Source organism: Anolis sagrei, chromosome X (genome assembly GCF_037176765.1).
Source record: "Anolis sagrei isolate rAnoSag1 chromosome X, rAnoSag1.mat, whole genome shotgun sequence".
In the NCBI taxonomy this organism is placed as follows: domain Eukaryota; kingdom Metazoa; phylum Chordata; class Lepidosauria; order Squamata; family Dactyloidae; genus Anolis; species Anolis sagrei.
Window position 1 is genome coordinate 29,360,330 of NC_090034.1, and position 18,864 is coordinate 29,379,193.

Consider the following 18,864-nt stretch of genomic DNA (forward strand, 5'->3'; position numbering starts at 1 on the left):
CAACCAGAGAAGTCAGACATAGCAGAGTACCTGACGAACCAACCTGGACACAGCATATTATTGGAGAACACAGAAATGCTGGACCACTCTAACAACCACCATGTCTGACTACACAGAGAAGCCACTAAAATACACACGCATGTGGACAATTTCATCAGAAAGGAGGAAACAATGAAAATGAACAAAATCTGGCTACCAGTATTTTAAAAACTCTAAAACTAGGACAGTAAATAAAGAGCAATACTCAGAAAACAGGGGAATTCCAGACTGAAAACCATCAGGGCCAGCTACCACCTTCCAACCAAGGACTACCCAAGACAGGAAGCAGCCAGACTTTGAAGCTGCAAGGCCATTCAGTACTAATCAAGGTGGCCAATGGAAACATTCACACTTGCCTCAAACAGACAAGAGTTCTTTCTCCCACCCTGGACATTATTCCATAGGGATCTATTTAAACCCCACTTGCCTAGTTTCCAACAGACCTCTCAACCTCTGAGGATTCCTGTCATAGAGGTGGGCAAAACATCAGGAGAGAATGCTTCTGAAACATGGCCAGGCAGCCCGGAAAACTCACAGCAACCCAATAATAATGTTATTTATAAGCTACTTAAGGAAGAAAGGCAAAATAGAAATAAGGTCAAAGCAGAACTTCCCATTCCCAAAACCCACGACTCAATGCTGCCTTCTAGTGGCCGGCAAAGGGAAACACACCTCTTTCGGTTTGTGGTTGCCCCCCCTTAGGGAGTCTTTTATCAAAAGTTTTATTCAAATTTCTTGACCAAGGAACAAAAAAGAAGATATATATATATATATATATCACAAAACCCATTCATGTCTGAGACCACGATGAAAAAAAAACCCAACAAAGTGAGAGAATTGTTGGAAGGGAAGGCAGGCTGAGGATGAGGACGGGACTCCTAATCCCATCCAATCCCGACTCCGATACCCATCGTCCCCAACAAGTTAGGTCTCGAAAAGTGAGAAAATACAATTTTGGGGGGGGGGGCCTCCGAAACCTGAATTCTTAAAAAAATATACTGTAAGGGTGGCCCCCTCCTCGGGGTCTAAGAAAGGGGCAGGGCAACCACAGGAAAGGGTCCCAGTCCATAAGACAAGATGATGAATGAGTATGATGGTGGTGGTAGTGGTGGTGGGCTCAGTCATCGTCCTCGTCCTCTTCCTCATCCTCTTCCTCATCTTCCTCCCCTTCGTCTTCCATTTCCCGTTTCCGCTTCTCGCCTTGAGGAAGGTCTGGGAGGGGGGGGGGGAGGGAATAGGACCCAACCGTCAATCAATCCATCCACCAACCATTCACATATAATATAGCCATTTGACCCCCAAACTCTCCAGAGGCAGGTTGCTAATAACAACAGCAGCAGCAGCAGCAGCAGCAGCAGCAGCCTTGAGTCAAGGTAAGGCTGAAAAAGGCGGGCTACAAATGCCATAAATAAAGAAATAAATATATAAACAAACTACAACAGATCAATTTGGGCACTTTTTGACACCCCACCCCCCAAACTCTCCAGAGGCAATGCAAATTGGCAATAATAATAATAATAATGATAATAAGGACCGGGCTGTGGCACAGCTTGTTAGTAGCAGCTGCATTAAATCACTACTGACAAGAGGTCATGAGTTCGAAGCAAGCCCAGGTCGGAGTAAGCTCCCGACTATTAATAGTCTAGCTTGCTGTGGACCTATGCAGCCCGAAAGACAGTTGCATCTGTCAAATAGGAAATTTAGATACCGCTTTATGCCGGGGGGGGGGGGGGTAATTTAACTAATTTATGATGCCACAAAACCTTCCAGCAGCATGCAGAAGAATTAAGAAGTACTTCAGCAAAGGACTCGGTGTCACAAGTGGATGGTGAAGCAGCAGCTCCACCTGTGGCTGGAATTGAGCATACCCTCATGAAGTTGGAATAGCTGGAATGTTAAATAGCCTCTGTGTGTCTGTCTATATATGTTGTATGTCTAAATGGCATTGAATGTTTGCTATGTATATGTGCATTGTAATCCGCCCTGAGTCCCCTGCGAGGTGAGAAGGGCAGAATATAAATACTGTAAATAAATAAATAAAGAATATACCATCACCCATGGTATCCTTATGGGCCATCTCTCCAGGATGGGGCTTGGAGACACTGTTTTGCAGTGGCTCTGGTTCTTTCTGGAGGGGCGGACTCAGATGGTGGTGTTGGGGGACTCCTGTTTGACTCCCTGGCTGGTGGCCTGTGGGGTCACTCAGGGTTCAATTCTGTCTCCCATGCTGTTTAACATTTACATGAAACCACTGGGAGAGATCATCCAGAGTTTTGGAGTTTGGTGTCAGATTTATGTGGACGACACCCAACTCTACTTCTCCTTTCCACCTAACCTTAGGATGTCTTCCTGGTCCTAAACTTGTCATCAGTGATGGACTGGATGAGGACCAACAAGCTGAAACTAAATCCAAACAAGAAAGAGGTACTCTTGGTCAGTCAAAAGGCAGATCAGGGTGTGGGATTACAGCCTGTGTTGGATGGGATCACACTCCCCCTGAAAACACAGGTCTGCAATCTGGGGGTGACCCTGGACTCATCGCTGACCCTGGAACCTCAGGTGTTGGCGGTGACCAGGAGCCCCTTCGCACAGTTAAAACTTGTGTGCCAGTTGCACCCGTACCTTAAGACACCAGACTTGGCCATGGTAGTCCATGCCATTGCTCACTTCCTGTTTGGACTACTGCAATGCTCTCTATGTGCGGTTGTCTTTGAAGATAGTTCGGAAGCTTCAACTGGTGCAGAGACTGGCAGCCAGGTTATTAACTGAAGCGCCGTACCGGGAAAGGATGACTCCCATTCTGCAACAGCTCCACTGGCTGCCAGTGTTTCCAGGCTAAATACAAAGTGCTGGTCATTACCTTTAAAGCCCTAAATGGTTCAGGTCCAGGCTATTCGTCTAATCGCATCTCCGTTTACAAACTGGCCCCAGCCTTGTTATCCACGGAGGAGGCCCTGCTCTCGGTCCCGCCCCCATCTCAAGCATGGCTGGTGGGAATGAGAGGGGGGACCTTCTCCGTGGTTGCTGCCCGCTTCTGGAACTCCCTCCCAAAAGAACTAAAAACTCCCCCTTCCCTCCTCTCCTTTAAAAAGACAAACTTCTGCACTTTGTCGTACGGAGAGGAGGAAGACTAAGATGTCTCGATATATGACTTTGTTGAGATATATTAAAAATTTTTGGCTACTGAACTGTATACTGTTGGAAACCATCTTAGTTCCAAACATGGTTCTAGTTATTTTAAATTCTATCCTGTTTCAATTCATATTATGTGATTATGTCTGTTAGGGTTGACAAGTTTTATTTTTATTTTTGGTTAATTTCTATTTGGTATTAAATTTATACCAATGGCTGTTGTATTTTCTTTGATGTGGTTACATCCCATATAGACTACTGTAACATGCTCTACTTGGGGCTGCCTTTGAAGACTGTTCAGAAGTTTCAACTAGTCCATTGGGCAGCAGCCAGATTTCTCACTGGAGTGGGGTACAGGGAGCACACAACCCTCCTGTTATGCCAGCTACACTGCCTGCCAGTCTCCTACCAAGCACAATTCAAAGTGCTGGCTTTAGCCTAGAAAGCCCTGAACAGTTCTGGCCCAGCTTACCTGTCCGAATGTATTTCCCTCTGTGAACCATTTTGGAGATTAAGATAATCTGGGGAAGCCCTGCTCTCGGTCCCACCCCCTCACAAGTATGACTGGTAGGGACGAGAAACAGGGCCTTCTTGGTGGTGGCTCCTTGGTTATGGAACTCCCTCTCCAACTAAATTAGATCAGCGCCCTCCCTCCTGGCCTTCAGAAGAAAAGTAAAAACTTGGCTATGGGACCAAGCCGATGGGCAGTAAGCAGTACAAGGAATGATCAGAGATTTTTGTAAGGTATCCCAGCTCCCACTGTGCTGCTGTGGATTAGTCTTCTCATGAAAGAAAGATGACGCCAAGACGCACATGAGCTGAAGATACCACACCTCTTTATTGTTCGGAATACAAGAGTCTTGTACTACTGCCCATCTATACAAGCCTAGCTACAATATCATAAATCACTCAAGAGTCCTGGTGCCTGGAGGTTGCCCCTTGCAACATTCCAGAGCCCACTATCCTCCCACCCCAGGGCAACCGAGTTTTATGGCTGGTTCAAATGTCCTGTCCTCCCTTTTGGCCCATGGCCATGTGCTCTGTGTCAAAATGGCTGATAGTTGGATGGCATGAGATAGAGATCATGACAATTATGTGCAAAAGATATGATATTTGGAATGGTCTGGACTACAATTGTTGGATTGTGTGATTTTAATGTTTATATTGATATGTTTTTAATTCCATGTTTTAATGTTAAACGATGTCATGTTTTAAGATTTCATCGATAATTGTATGTTATTATCGTTACGTTAGGTTTCTGTATGTGAAGCATTAAATTTTGCCATAGTTATGTTGGAAAACGCTTTGAGTCCCCCTCTGGGGGGAGAAAAGCGGCATATAAGTGAAGTAAATAATGAATAAATGAAATGTGTATTCTTTTGATGCAATTTGTTAAAATGTCTTTTTTCTGGCATTGAATGTTCACCATAAGTATTGGAAACCACTCAGGGACATGGGGTGGTCTATAAATAAATTATTATTATTATTATTATTATTATTATTATTATTATTATTATTATAAAAATAACTATAATACATCAATTGGGGGAACTTTTTTACCCTAAAAAATATTATTATTATTATTATTATTATTAATCCATTGGGGGGCAAACCCTCCTGAAGCAATGTAAATAGGCAATAATAATGGTAATAATTATAATATATCTATTGAGGACGCTTTTTGACCCTCAAACTGTCCAAAAGAAATGCAGGTGGGCATTAATAACAATAACAACAATAACACAAATAATAATCATAATAATAATTGGGGGCAGTTTTTGGCCTCAAAAATCCTGCAGAAACAGTGCAGATTGCCAACAAAATAATAATAATATAATAATTATAATTCTATTGGGGGACAATTTTTGACACCAAACCCTCCAGAAAGTGTGCAGATGGCCAATAATAATAACAATAATTTGACTGAGACACAAAAGCGGCTTGCAACCTTCAAAAAACACCTCATACAAATATTAAAAAGGGAATTGAACACCCCAATGTCCACTGAAAATCACTAAAAAATAAACCCACTTCCACAAGGATTTTTCACGACTGCAGTGGGGATCCAAATAGACTCATAATTATGACAATTAAGCCTCACAATCGATCCTAAACAATACTGAGCAACGGCGGACTCACCTTCTTCGCCTTCTTCCTCCTCCTCCTCCTCCTCCTCTTCATCCTCCTCTTCGTCCTGAGGAAGGAATAAAGCATTGAGAGGCGTTTGGAAGAGGGAAAAAAGTCCATGTTCTGTTTGGACTCCTTCCTGCTCCTTTTAAAGGCTGTATTTCACACTTTCAATAGGGGAAAAGAGGGAGAAAGTGTGGTTTTCTTGTTTTTGTATGGCCTCACCTTATAGTATAATGTACAATAGCACAAAGGACTACCATTTCATAGGAAATCTGCTAGAAAACATGAGCAGAAGGCGAAAACAGAAGAACAGCCTGCCTGAGAGGAGCGTGCTTCCTCCATCAATGTTTAACATTTACACAAATGATCAGCCACTGCCAGAAGGGACAGAGAATTTTATTTACGCTGACGATGAAGCCATCATCACTCAAGGAGAGAGCTTTGAAATGGTTGAACAGAAGCTCTCCAAAGCTTTAGGTGCTCTTACTGCATATTACCGGGAAAACTAGCTCGTTCCTAATCCACCTAAAATGCAGACGTGTGCTTTTCATCTTAAGAACAGACAAGCATCTTGAGCTCTGAGAAAGAAATCCCACTGGAGCATTGCAGCACACCAAAATACCTGAGGGTCCCTCTGGACTGTGCTCTGACTTACAAGAAGCACTGCTTGACTATCAAGCAACAAGTGGGCCCTAGAAATAATATTGTATGAAAGCTGACTGGCACAACCTGGGGATCACAACTAGACACAGTGAAGACATCTGCCCTTGTGCTTTGCTACTGTGCTGCTGAGTATGCATACCCGGTGTGGAATAAAACAGTGCATGTGGCTCTTAATGAGACTTGCCACATTATCACAGGATGCCTACGCCCAACACTGCTGCAGAAATTACATGTTTAGCCAGTGTTGCACCACCTGACATCTGCTGGGAAGTAGCAGCCTGCAATGAAAGGACCAAAGCATGGACATCTCCGGCCCATCCTCTGTTCGGATATCAGTCAGCATGTCAATGCCGGCAGGACTGAAGACCAACAGGTCGCAGGTTCAAATCCGGGGAGAGGCGGATGAGCTCCCTCTATTAGCTCCAGCTCCTCATGCGGGGACATGAGAGAAGCCTCCCACAAAGATGATAAAACATCAAATCATCCTGGCGTCCCCTGGGCAATGTCCTTGCAGATGGCCAATTCCCTCACAACAGGAGCGGTCGCTCCTGACACGACAAAAAAAAAAAAAAAACCTCCAAAGAAGGCACGTGCCCAACTCTTGGCAGGCAAGGTCATGCTCACAGTATTTTGGGACCAACACGGAGTAGTATTGATGGATCTAGCAAAGGGGACCATGATCACTGGGGCACACTAGGCTTCATTGCTGTGGAAATCGCGGGAGGCCATCAAAGCCAAGAGACAATGTGGCATGCTCACCAAAGGTGTCTGCCTTCTGCAAGACAATGCACCGGTTCACAACTCACCTGTTGCCCAAATGGAAGCATGCTCCCGTGGCTTTGAAATTCTACCACATCCCCCTTATTCACCTGACCTCGCACCATTGGACTTCCACCTTTTTCCAACAATGAAGTTATTTTTGAACGGCAAGCATTTTACAAATGACGAGACTCTGATTTCCGAAATCACAACGTGGCTTTAGAGCAACCTGTTGATTTCTACAAGAAAAGTGTTGACAATTGCTTAAAAAGATGGGGAAAGTGTGTGTCCCTAGGTGGCAACAATGGAGAGAAGGACTCATAAATGTGTCAAGTTTCATTGCTCTCAGTCCCCAGGAAGTGGATCAGGGGAAATCTTTAATGAACGCCCCGCGTAACTGTAGTCTCAATTTGCTTCTGACACAGTAAATAAATAAATACCTCATCATCGACACCGTCTTCTTCCTCCTCTTCATCCTCCTCTTCATCCACAATGTCCTCATCCAGCTCTTCTTCATCCTCCTCCTCTTCCTCTTCTAAAACCAGGAATATATCAGAGTTATTACAATAGCCTTGGGATGAACCCAAAAGGGAAACAGTTAGGGAATATTTTCCCATGTGCAGTCATCTAGATTCATTCAAACACAGTCATGTCATCTTCTTCGGGAACATCATCAAAATACCATGCGAAAATATTGATTATTAAAATATTTAATTATTATAAAATAATAATGATCTTTATATAAAATCATCTGCCCACATAATAACCTATCCACATAATAAAAGTGAAAGAAAATGTGTATGTGCCAGAGGTGTCCACTCACACAGACAGCCTCCGGCCTCCACAAACAGCTATAACCCATAGTGCTGAAGACCCACCCAAAGCCCTCCCTCCAAGGACATTTCAGGTTATAGTGGGCGCCATGATCATGCCTCCCACTCCCTGCTAGTGTCCTCCACAAACACCATACTGCCTGCCACCCAAATGAAAATTTTCATATGGGGACCATTTCACCCTAGATTTCACATGTTTCCTCCACCACAGAGACACCCCAGTGTTCCTTACTCTCTCCATTGGTGAGGAAATTACATGCCCCCCCCCCACTACCGTAACTCTTTTCTACTCTTTTCAACTCTGTCTGCATAACAAACAGAGGAGAACTAATCAGCAACTAAACATACTGGAGGGGTTTGGGGGACTGACTCCACATGAAGGAAGTTATAGTCCCTACAGCCAGGGAGCACACTGAACCCCACCAAGGATGCATATAGAGCAAACTTGCTCAACATGACAAACTTTAAGTACTGATGAAGTTTTGAGGTTAACCTGGTATGATGGGAGTTATAGTTCACCCACAATCTTATGCAATTTTGAAAATTAAACAATGGCTTCTTCAAATAACCCAAGCCACGCCAGGGAGGGACCCAAGCTAGTAAATAAGAAGAAGAAGAATGATCTCACTGGGGAGATAGGGTGGGACAGAAACAGTATCTCATTCATGCATTCATTCCTAATATGATTCCTCCTTTCTGGGGGTGGTTTCTCACCCTCTCCATTCTCCTCCTCGAAGTCGTCATCCAGGCCGTCAGCCTCGGGGTCGGAGTCGGGGGCCTCCTTGTCATGGGCGTCGAAGCCATCCAGGAAGGATAGTTGCGGGAGGAGGGCAAAGATACTCTCCCGGTAGCTCAGCAGCGTTGTCACTTCGCAGTTGAACAGGTCCAGGCTCCGCAAGTGGGGCAGCTTTTTCTGAAAGATAAAGTCTCTCTGAAGGACTGCACCTCTCATTGAATGGTCCAATGCTATGCTCCTCAACCACCACCGCCCAGCCCCTAATGCCACATCAATGCGAAGTCATGGAGTTCAACATAGCCACAGCTGTAGCACAAAAACTGTCTCCCAGTCTGTTTGTCCTTGCCTTTGTCACCCTGTAGCATCTGCCAGGTGACAACCATTCAAAAAGAGGAACATGCCGGGTGAAATTCCCAAGCATGCTCTGAGCTTTCTTAAGGCTGCGAGACTTATAAAGTTCTTCTTAAAAAGGGAGAAAGAGGGCAGCCCATGTGCAGAAGTGGAGATCCTTTGGAGAGCCTTCCTCTCTGCAGTTATGTGCAGTTACCAAACCACTCACAGATGCAGTAAGCCAGGACTCTCTCTAGAGCACAGTGGGAGAAAGTCACCAGCAGTTTTCCATTCAGTTGTTGATTCCTTAGAAGTCTATCTCTCTCTCTCTCTCTCTCTCTCTCTCTCTCTCTCCATCCATCCATCGACCTTTCTTTCTATCCATCCATCTATCTACCTTTCTATCAATCCATCCATCTATTCATCTATCTACCATTCTATCTTTCTATCTATTAACCTTTCTTTCTTTCTTTCTATCCATCCATCAATCGATCTATTTATCCATCCAGCCATGTACTTATTGATCTTTCTTTCTATCCATCCATCGACCTATCTATCTACTAATCCATCCACCATTCTATTGACCTATCTATCAACCAATCTATCTATCCATCCATTTATCTACCTTTCTATCCATCCAACCATCGATCTGTCTATCTATCTACTAATCCACCCACCTACCGACATTTCTGTCTGTCTATCTATCCACCTTTCTGTTGTTCATTCGTTCAGTCGTCTCCGACTTCTGATTTCCTATCTATCTATCTATCTATCTATCTATCTATCTATCAATTCCTCCATCTATCTACCATTATATCTATCTACCTATCTACATATCCGTCTATCTATCATTCATTCTATCTACCGATCCATCCATCCACCATGCTACCTATCCATCCATCCACCTACCATTTTATCTATCTGTGTGTGTGTCTGTCTGTCTACCCACCCATCCTCTAGGGGTCCCTTTTAAAGCCATGATTTATTCATTCATTCATTCATTCTTTCTATCCATCCATCATTCTATCTATCAACCTATCTACATATCCATCTACCACTCATTCTATCTATCCATCCACCATTCTACCTATCCATCCATCCACCTACCTATCCATCCATTCATCTACCTTTCTATCTATTCATCTACCCAGCCATCTATCTACCATTCTGTCTACCTGTCTACCTATCCATCCACCTACTTATCCATCCATCCACCATTTTATCTATCTACCTGTCTACCTATCCATCCATCCATCCATCCATCCATCTTTCTATCCATTCATCCATCCACATACTTATCGACCTATTCATCCATCTGTCTGTCTATCTCTTATGGGTTGGACTGGATGGCCTTTGGGGGGTTCCTTAGAAGTCTCAGACAGTCCAATCTCTACTGGGCAATCTTCCCCATCACTGCCTTATGAACACTGCAGGTCATATCCTCCTTAACAGAGACACCCAGGAACTTAAAACTGGCCAAACGCTCCACTTGGTCTCCATTTATGACCAAGGTCTGTTCTTCCTATAGTCCGCTATGAGCTGCTTGGTCTTACTGATGTTAAGAACCAGATGTTTGACCATGGAGGTGTACATGCAATTTGATGGCACATGAGACTCAAGTTAATAGGGTACCATTCCCTATTCCTCACCAGGGGCTCCAGGGTGTTGATGTCCTTGATTTTGTTGCCGCTCAGATTTAGGTGCGTCAAGTTGGGGGTCTTCTCCACCAGGACCTCCAGACCACCAGAGATGAGGTTGTCGCTCAGCTCCAACTATGGGAAAAAAGGGAATACAGTCTGGAACAGATGCCAGCACATTTTCCCCCTCCCCCCAAACCCCATCCACCAACCCAAAAGAAATCCATCCCTTCAACAAACGATTACACAAACCACAGAAATATAAGGGAAAACAGATAGATAGGATTATTAGGTAAGACACTGACTACAATGCAGCCTGGGCTCTGCCACATGCACAGTGGAGGACCTTCTCACAGCCACACCAGCTTCTGGTCAAAGGACATTTAGTATAATGACAAGTTTGAACTTTGTTTGTGTTATTAAATACATTATAACTGCATTCTCAATTCACTTCTGACATGATAAATGAATAATAACGTAATAACATAACATAACAACAACAATAATGTCATGCCAATAGACCCCAAAGGCTCACCTTCCGGAGCTTGCTGAGTTTGGGGAGATTTGCGACAGAGAGGAGGTTGATGTTGATCATGCTGAGGAACTCCAGGTTCTCGAAGTCCGGGGAGAGGCCCACAATTTTGCCGTCGTCCGAGCGGCAGTTGTCCAGGACCAGCTCCTTCACCTGTGGAAGGAAGGAAGAAAGGGAGGAAGGGAGGCAACAAAAAGGGTCAGGATTTGCACTGATTTGCGTAGCATACAGGCTGTCCCTGAGTTACAAACAACTGACCTGCAAACAACTCTTAGTGAAGAAAATAGGGGCTGAGACAACAGGAGAGAGGGACCCCCCCCCCTTGGAAGGAAAGGAAATCCACTTCAGGAAGAGTTATTATCAGGGGGAAACGGGTCTCCACTGAGGCTTTATCTCCAATCCTTTATCACCAAATTTTCAAAACCCAATTATCACAGGGACAGAAATGGAGGTGAAGTCTTCTGAACAGGGGTACAGGCAGCAAAGGAATCCCCACAGGGATATTACCCCTTCCCTATGCTCTCCATAGCATGCATGCATATATATATTTATACACACGCACGCACGCACGCACACACACAATAAAGTGAAAATATGTATGTGTGTAGCTAGGGTGTTCACTTACACAGACGAGCTCCTGCCTCGACAAACAGCTATAGCTCCCACTACTCAGGAGACACTGATAGCCCTCCCTCCAATGACATTGCAGGTTATAGTGAGCACCATGAACATGTCCATGAGCCCTGCCAATGTCCTCCACAAACACCACATTGCCCACTACCTATGTGAAGGCTTTCATTAGGAAACCATTCCATCCTAGATTTTCTGTTTTTCCTCCATCACAGACAGACATCCCAGTGTTTCTTACTTTCTCCACTGGTGTGGAATTTGTATGACTCTGCCCCCTGCCTCTCCCTTAACCCTTTCCTATTATTTTCTATGGCACACAGCAAACAGAGGAACTGATCAGTAACTGAACATACTAGAGAGGTTTGGGAAGAATTCACCATGATTTATAAGAGTTGTAGGTACTGGGATGTATAGTTCAACTGCATTCTAAGAACTGCACTCTGAACTCAACCACCGATGGACCTGGAATTAACTTGGCATACAGAACCCCCATGAGCAACAACACATACTGGAGGTCTGGACCAAATTTGGCACACTTACCCAATATGCCAAAATTTGGTGTTGAATACTGGAGTTGTAGGTACTGGGATTTATAGTTTACCAGCAATCGATGAGCACTCTGAACTCCACCGACGATGGAATTGGACCAAACTTGGCACACAGAGCCCCCATGACTAGCAAAAAATAGTGGAGGTCTTTGGGGAAAATTCACATTGATTTGGGGGAGCTGTAGTTCACCTACATCCAGAGAGCACTCTGAACCCAAACTCTGATGGATCTGAACCAAGATAGGTACGCATACCTGATATGCCGAAACTTGATTACTGGAGGGGCTTGGGGAAAACTGACCTTCCTTTCTGGGAGCTGTTGTTAACCCACAACCAGAAAAACTGTGACATCCACTGATGATGGACCTGGACCAAATATGGCACATAATTTACTGGAGAGATTGGAGGGGACTGACTCACCATAGTGGGGGTTGTAGTTTACACTGCAGCCAGAGAGCACACTCAACACCACCAATGATGCATCTGGAGCAAACTTGCCCAGCATAACAAACTTTAAGTACTGGTGGAGTTTTCTTGGGGTTAACCTGGAATGTGAGTTGTAGTTCACCCACAACCTTATGCATTTTGTACAATTACAAATTGACTTTTTCAAGTAGCCCAGGAAACACGAGGGACCTAGCTAGTCTATATATAGTGTGTGTGTGCTTATCTGGAGTTACACTTTAAAAAGTCCCTGTTCCGAATTACATACAAATTCAACTTAAAAACAAACCTACATAAGCCCTTTTCTTTGTCTTTTGGGGATGGCCAATCATACCTATGGATGGATGGCCCTCCGTTGGGAGAGATCAGATGGTGCCTTCCTGGCTGGCTGGGAGGTCTTTAGAGGTGCCTTCCAACCCTACAATTCTACAGTATACCCATCATAAATGCCTCTCTCAATCATTAACTATCTATCTATCATTATCTGTGACTAGATGGCCTTTGAAGATCCCATCTCTTAATCACTATCTGTTTATCATTATCATTAATACTAATAAACATTAGAGGGGAGTCTCATTCCAACAGCTAGGCTTTAAACCCGAGAACCCAGGCCTTGCAATGCTAAGAAGAATGCTCATATTGCTACTAATAATAATAATTTAAATATAAACATTAGAGGAGTCCAATTACAAACTCTAGGTTTTAAATTAGAGAATCTAGGCCTTGCAATGATAATAATTCTAAACTAATGCGACTCACCTGAGGTTTATATTTGAATTATTAATAATAGTTAATAGAAGAATTATTATTAGTATTGCAAGGCCTGGGTTCTTGGGTTTAAGGCATAGATATTGGGAATCCCCTCTAATGTTTGCATTTGAATGATTATGAGTAGCACTCTGAGCCTTATTCTTAGTGTTGTTGAAGGCTTTCATGGCCGGAATCACTGGGTTGCTGTGAGTTTTCTGGGCTGCCTGGCCATGTTCCAGAAGCGTTCTGTTCTGATGTTTCGCCCACATCTATGGCAGGCATCCTCAGAGGTTGTGAGGTCTGTTGGAAATGAAGCAAATGGGGTTTATATATCCGTGGATTAATGTTCCCTATTTTCCATTTTCATTATCATGATACTTCATCTTGTTGATGAGAAGTTTCTCACTAATCATAATACTACTACTAATAATAGTAATAATTCAAACAGGGGTGGCTCAACCCATTACTCAAAGTAAGCATTTGCAGTATAGTTTATTTTGCCCAGGGGTGCTCTTGAGGCGCTCTTGGGGGAAAATAGACCTTGACTTATGCAAGTTGCAGTTACTGGGATGTATAGTTCACCTACAATCAAAGAGCATTCTGAACTCCACCATGATGGAATTGAACCAAATATGGCACACAGAACTCCCACAACGGACAGAAAATATATATCAGTGATTGATTGGGGGGGGGGGGGAGGGGGGCACCAAAATACTGTTTGCTTACCGTTGAAAATTACCTAGGGCCGCCTCTGAATTCAAATACAAACATTAAGGGAGTCACATTAATTTAGCATTATTACTTTGGTCCAAAAGGAAGGTGCTGGCTGCTGGAACTGATGAAGAACTGCACTGCATCCTGTCAGATCCCCAAAATCTGGAGGAAATCAAGAGTCATCGCCATCTTGAAACCAGGTGAAGACCGTAATGATCCAAAAAGCTATAGACCAATCTCCCTGCTGTGCCACCTCTACAAAGTTCTGGAGAGACTTATTTTGCATAGAATTATGGAAAAAATAGACCCATGACAGATTCCACAGCAAGCTGGCTTCAGGAAAGGCAAAAGCTGCACATCGCAACTGCTGAACCTGACTCAGAACATAGAGATGGCTTTGAAAGGCAGCAGATCATAGGAGTTGTCTTCATAGACCTGTCAGCAGCCTATGATACTGTGAACCACCGCCTCCTCCTGAGAAAAATGTATAATATCACAAAGGACTAGCACCTCACCCGTCTCATAGGAAACCTGCTACAAAACAGGAGCTTCTTTGTTGAGTTCCAGGGCCAGAGAAGCAGATGGCGGAAACAGAAGAACGGCCTGCCTCAGGGGAGCATGCTTGCTCCATCCATGTTGAACATTTACACAAATGACCAGCCACTGTCAGAAGGGACAGTTTCATCTCTGCTGATGATCGTGCCATCACCGCTCAAGCAGGGAGCTTTGAGATGGTTGAACAGAAGCTCTTCGAAGCTCTAGGTGCTCTTACTGCCTATTACAGGGGAAACCAGCTGATCCCCAATCCATCTAAAACACAGACATGTGCTTTTCACCTTATGATCAGACAAGCATCCCGAGCTCTGAGGATTACCTGGGAAGGAATCCCACTGGAGCATTGCAGTGCACCCAAATACCTGGGAGCCACTCTGGACCGTGCTCTGACCTACAAGAAGCACTGCCTGAATATCAAGCAATAGGTGGGTGCTAGAAACAATATCATATGAAAGCTGACTGGCACAACCTCGGTATCACAACCAGACACAATGAAGACACCTGCCCTTGCACTATGCTACTCTGCTGCTGAGTATGCATGCCCAGTGTGGAACACATCTCACCACGCTAAAACAGTGGATGTGGCTCTTAATGAGACATGCTGCATTGTCATGGGGTGTCTGAGCCCTACACCACTGGAGAAATTACACTGTCTAGCCGGTATTGCACCACCTGACATCCGCCAGGAAGTAGCAGCCAATAGTGAAAGGACCAAGGCAGTGACATCTCCAGCCCATCCCTTGTTTGAGTATCAACCAGCATGTCAATGACTTAAATCAAGAAATAGTTTTCTAAGACCTACAGAGACAATCGCTGTAACACCCCAGCAAGCGAGAGTCCAAAAGTGGCAGGCTCAAACCCAGTACCTCAATCCGTGGGTGATACCAGATGAGAGACTCCCCCCTGGGCACACAGAAAACTGGGCGCTGAACAGACTGCCCTCTGGCACCACGAGATGCAGAGCCAACCTCAAGAAATGGGGCTACAAAGTGGAATCCACAACATGCAAGTGTGGAGAAGAGCAAGTCACTGACCACCTGCTGCAATGCAACCTGAGCCCTGCCACATGCACAAGGACCTTCTTGCGGCAACATCGGAGGCACTCCAAGTGGCCAGATACTGGTCAAAGGACAGTTAATCAACTACCAAGCTTGCAAACTTTGTGTTTTGTCTGTATGTTTGTTTTGTTAAAAATGTAATACAACTGTTTGGTTGCTCCTGACATGATAAATAAATAGCATTATTATCATTGGAAAGCCTATGTTCTTGGGTTTAAGGCATAGATATTGGGACTACCCTCTAATGTTTGAATTTGAATTATTATGAGTGGCACTATGAGCCTTATTTTTAGTGTTGTCGAAGGCTTTCATGGTCAGAATCACTGGGTTGCTGTGAATTTTCTGGACAGTCTGGCCATGTTGCAGAAGTATTCTCTCCTGACATTTCGCTCACATCTATGGCAGGCATCCTCAGAGGTTGTGAGGTCTGTTGGAAACTAAGGGCCCTTCCACATAGCTGAATAAAATCCCACTTGTTCTGCTTTGAACTGGGATATAGGGCAGTGTGGATGCAGATAACCCAGTTCAAAGCAGATATTCTGGGATACAGGGCTGTGTGGAAAGGCCCTAAGCAAAAAAAGAAAAAAGAAAAACCTCACAATAGCATACCCACACTCTCTTCTGGACTACAGTTCCCAGCATCCCCTCGACCAGGCCCTTTGGGGGGAGGAGGATCAAAATGCAATGCTTCCAAGCGCAAGCTTTCTTCTCCTTGGATTTCTTTGAGAGCATCGCCATCCCTGCATATTTCCAATTTCCTATTCCTGGACTGCAACTCCCAGCAATCCTCCAGATAGATAGACTAGATAGAGAGGTAGATAGCTCGATCAGGAGGACTGCTGGGAGTTGCAATCTAAGAATAGGTAGAGAAAGAAGAACGGGGAGAAAGGGGAAGGGAAGGAAAAAGGGGGGAAGGAAGGGAAGAGGAAGGGAAGGAGAGAAGGAAAGAAGGAGAGCAAGAGGGAGGGAAGGTTGGCCACAGCAACGCGTGGCGGGTACGGCTAGTAGTAATAATAATAATAATTTAAATATAAACATTAGGGGAGTTGCATTCATTTAGCATTATTATTATTATCATTGCAAGGCTTGGGTTCTTGGGTTTAAGGCATAGCTATTGGGACTCCCCTCTAATGTTTGCACGTGAATGATTCTGAGGAGCACTGAGCCTCATTCTTCGCCTGGCAAGGCCTGGACTCGTGGGTTGAAGGCATGGGCCTCCCCCGATGTGCTTTCTCCACCCTGCCCGCCCGCCCGCCCGCCCGCCTGCCCCGAGACACGTGCCTCACTCCCAAGGCAAGGAGGGCACGCGTCGTCCTCTTCCTCCTCCTCCTCCTCTTCCTGCTGCTCACCTCGGCGGGCTTCTTGTTCCGGAGCTCCAGCGTGAGGCGCTTCTTCATCTCCATGGCGGGCGGGCGGGCGGGCGCGCAGAAGGGAAAGGAAGGCAATGCCCCGGCCCTTCCTACCTTCCTTCCTTTCGCCTCCTCCTCCTCCTTCTCCTCCTCGGCCCCCCTTGATGCTGAGCTCCGGAGGCAACAAAAGGGACCAGGCGGGCGACCCTACGCAGGAAGGAGTGGGCTGGCGGGCGCGCCCCCTTCCGGCAGGGAAGCCACACTGCGCCGCGCCTGCCTCGGCAGCACCAGCCCCACAGCGGCCCCTAGCGGACAACTCCCTCCCTCTCCACAGCTTGGCAAAGGCAGCACACCTCCATGGGGCTCTTCACCAGGCATGGGAGGGAGGGGTTTCTCCCCAAGGCCCTTCCCTTCCCCTTCCCCTTCCCCTTCGGAGGCATAAAGTGAAGGAAAGGCGGGGAACGTTCGGCTCCCCAAAGGCTTGGCTTTGCTCAGGATGAGCTGGTGGGTGGGAGAGACCAAGTGTATTGATTGGCCCCACGATTGCCTCGATCTGGACGAGACCTCCAAGGGCCATGCAATCCAAGGCCCTGCCATGCCGGAAGGCACAACCAAAGCACTCCCGAGAGACAGGCTCTGCGGGGAAGCCGCCAGAAGGGGAGAGCCCCCCACTCTCCGAGGCAGCCGAGGCCACTCTCCCCCAGCTCTCCCTCTCCGGAAGGTCTTCTTCATCTGGCCCGTGGAGTCTCTTTCCCGGCCATGTGAACGACCCATGGGTGGCTCCCTTGTGCCCTGGTCTCTAGAGGAGCAGAAAGGCGGCGGCGGCGGCGGCGGCGGGGCCCCTCCCCTCCTCCTCCTCCCCCCCCCTCCCCCTCCTCAATGGGACACCCTTTGAAATCTTGAAACATGGTTCTCAGGGGCTTGAAGGTTTTTCGGGCGATATGGCCATGTTCGAGAAGAAGCCTTCTCTCCTGACGTTTCGCCTGCGTCGATGGCAGGCATCCCCAGAGGTTGGGAGGTCTGGTTCTCATGTCCCCTCTCTGCCTTCTCTTCTCCCAGCTAAACATCCCCCAGGAGGAAAGGAGGGAGGAAGGAGAGGAGGGAAGGAGGGAGGGAAGGATGGAAGGAGAAAGCAAGAAGGGAGGAGGGAAGGGAACAGAGGAAGGGAGGGAGGAAAGAGAAGGAAAGAAAGACTGAGGGAACGAAGGAAGGAGAGAGCGAGGGAGGAAAGAGGGAAGGAAAGAAAGACCAAAAGAGAGAGGGAGGAAAGAGGGAAGGGCGAAAGGGTGGAAGGAGAAAGAAATTGGAGAGGGAGGGAGGGAGGAAGAGAAGGAAGGAAGGGTGGAAGGGGAGAGAGGGAGGAAAGAGAAGGAGAGAAAGACTGAGGGAAGGAAGGAAGGAGAGAGCGAAGGAGGGAGGGAAGGAAAGAAAGACAAAAGGAGGGAGGGAGGAAAGAGGGAAGGAAGGAAGGGTGGAAGTAGAAAGAGGGAGAGAGGGAGGGAAGGAGGAAGGAAAGCAAGGCGGGAGGGAAGGAAGGGTGGAAGGGAAGGGAGGGAGGAAAGAGGGAAGGAAGGAAAGACGAAAAGGTGAAAGAGAATGGAGGGAGGGAAAAGTAAAGGGAGGAAGGACAAAAGAGAAGGAAGAAAGGAAGGAGAGCGGAAAGAGGGAAGGAAAGAAGGACAAAAGGGCAGAAGAGGAGGGAGGGAAAAAGAGGGAGGTAAGGGAGGGTGGGAAGAAGGAAAGACAAAAGGGACGGAGGGAGGAAAGAGGGAAGAAAGGATGAAAGGGTGGAAGGGAAGGAAGGAGGGAGGGAAGGAAGGAAGGAAGAGAAGGATGGAAGGCGGAACAAAAGAGAGAAGGATGGAAGGAAAGGATGGTGAGAGAGAGGAGGGCTTGAGAGAAGAGCCCAAGGGGGCGCATCCCAGCCCCAGGCCCTGGTTTGCTCACCCGTGCACTCCACCCTGGAGGCTCCACCACAGACATCAGAAGAGCTGCACCAGCACCACTCCAGTGAATTCATCTTTC

General features: G+C 46.2%; 1 protein-coding gene across 1 annotated transcript; it reads right to left on the reverse strand.

Annotated features, from left to right (window-relative positions):
- Positions 1-720: 720 nt before the first annotated feature.
- On the reverse strand, positions 721-17,085 carry LOC132781727 (acidic leucine-rich nuclear phosphoprotein 32 family member B-like). The gene is made up of 7 exons (XM_060786140.2): positions 16,840-17,085; positions 10,795-10,944; positions 10,272-10,394; positions 8,271-8,469; positions 7,164-7,258; positions 5,311-5,365; positions 721-1,251 (listed from the first exon to the last, which is right to left on the reverse strand). The coding sequence occupies exons 1-7, from the start codon at positions 16,891-16,893 to the stop codon at positions 1,157-1,159; spliced, it is 771 nt and encodes a 256-aa protein (XP_060642123.2). The 5' UTR covers positions 16,894-17,085; the 3' UTR covers positions 721-1,156.
- Positions 17,086-18,864: the final 1,779 nt, after the last annotated feature.

Bases quoted from the DNA above. Each gene is read 5' to 3' on its own strand.
- LOC132781727 (XM_060786140.2), bottom strand. From the start codon at position 16,893: ATGGAGATGAAGAAGCGCCTCACGCTGGAGCTCCGGAACAAGAAGCCC. The intron at 10,945-16,839 runs GTGAGCAGCAGG...TTCCTTCCACAG, and splicing joins GGAACAAGAAGCCCGCCGAG to GTGAAGGAGCTGGTCCTGGA. The intron at 8,470-10,271 runs GTGAGGAATAGG...TTTATCTTTCAG, and splicing joins TCAACACCCTGGAGCCCCTG to AAAAAGCTGCCCCACTTGCG.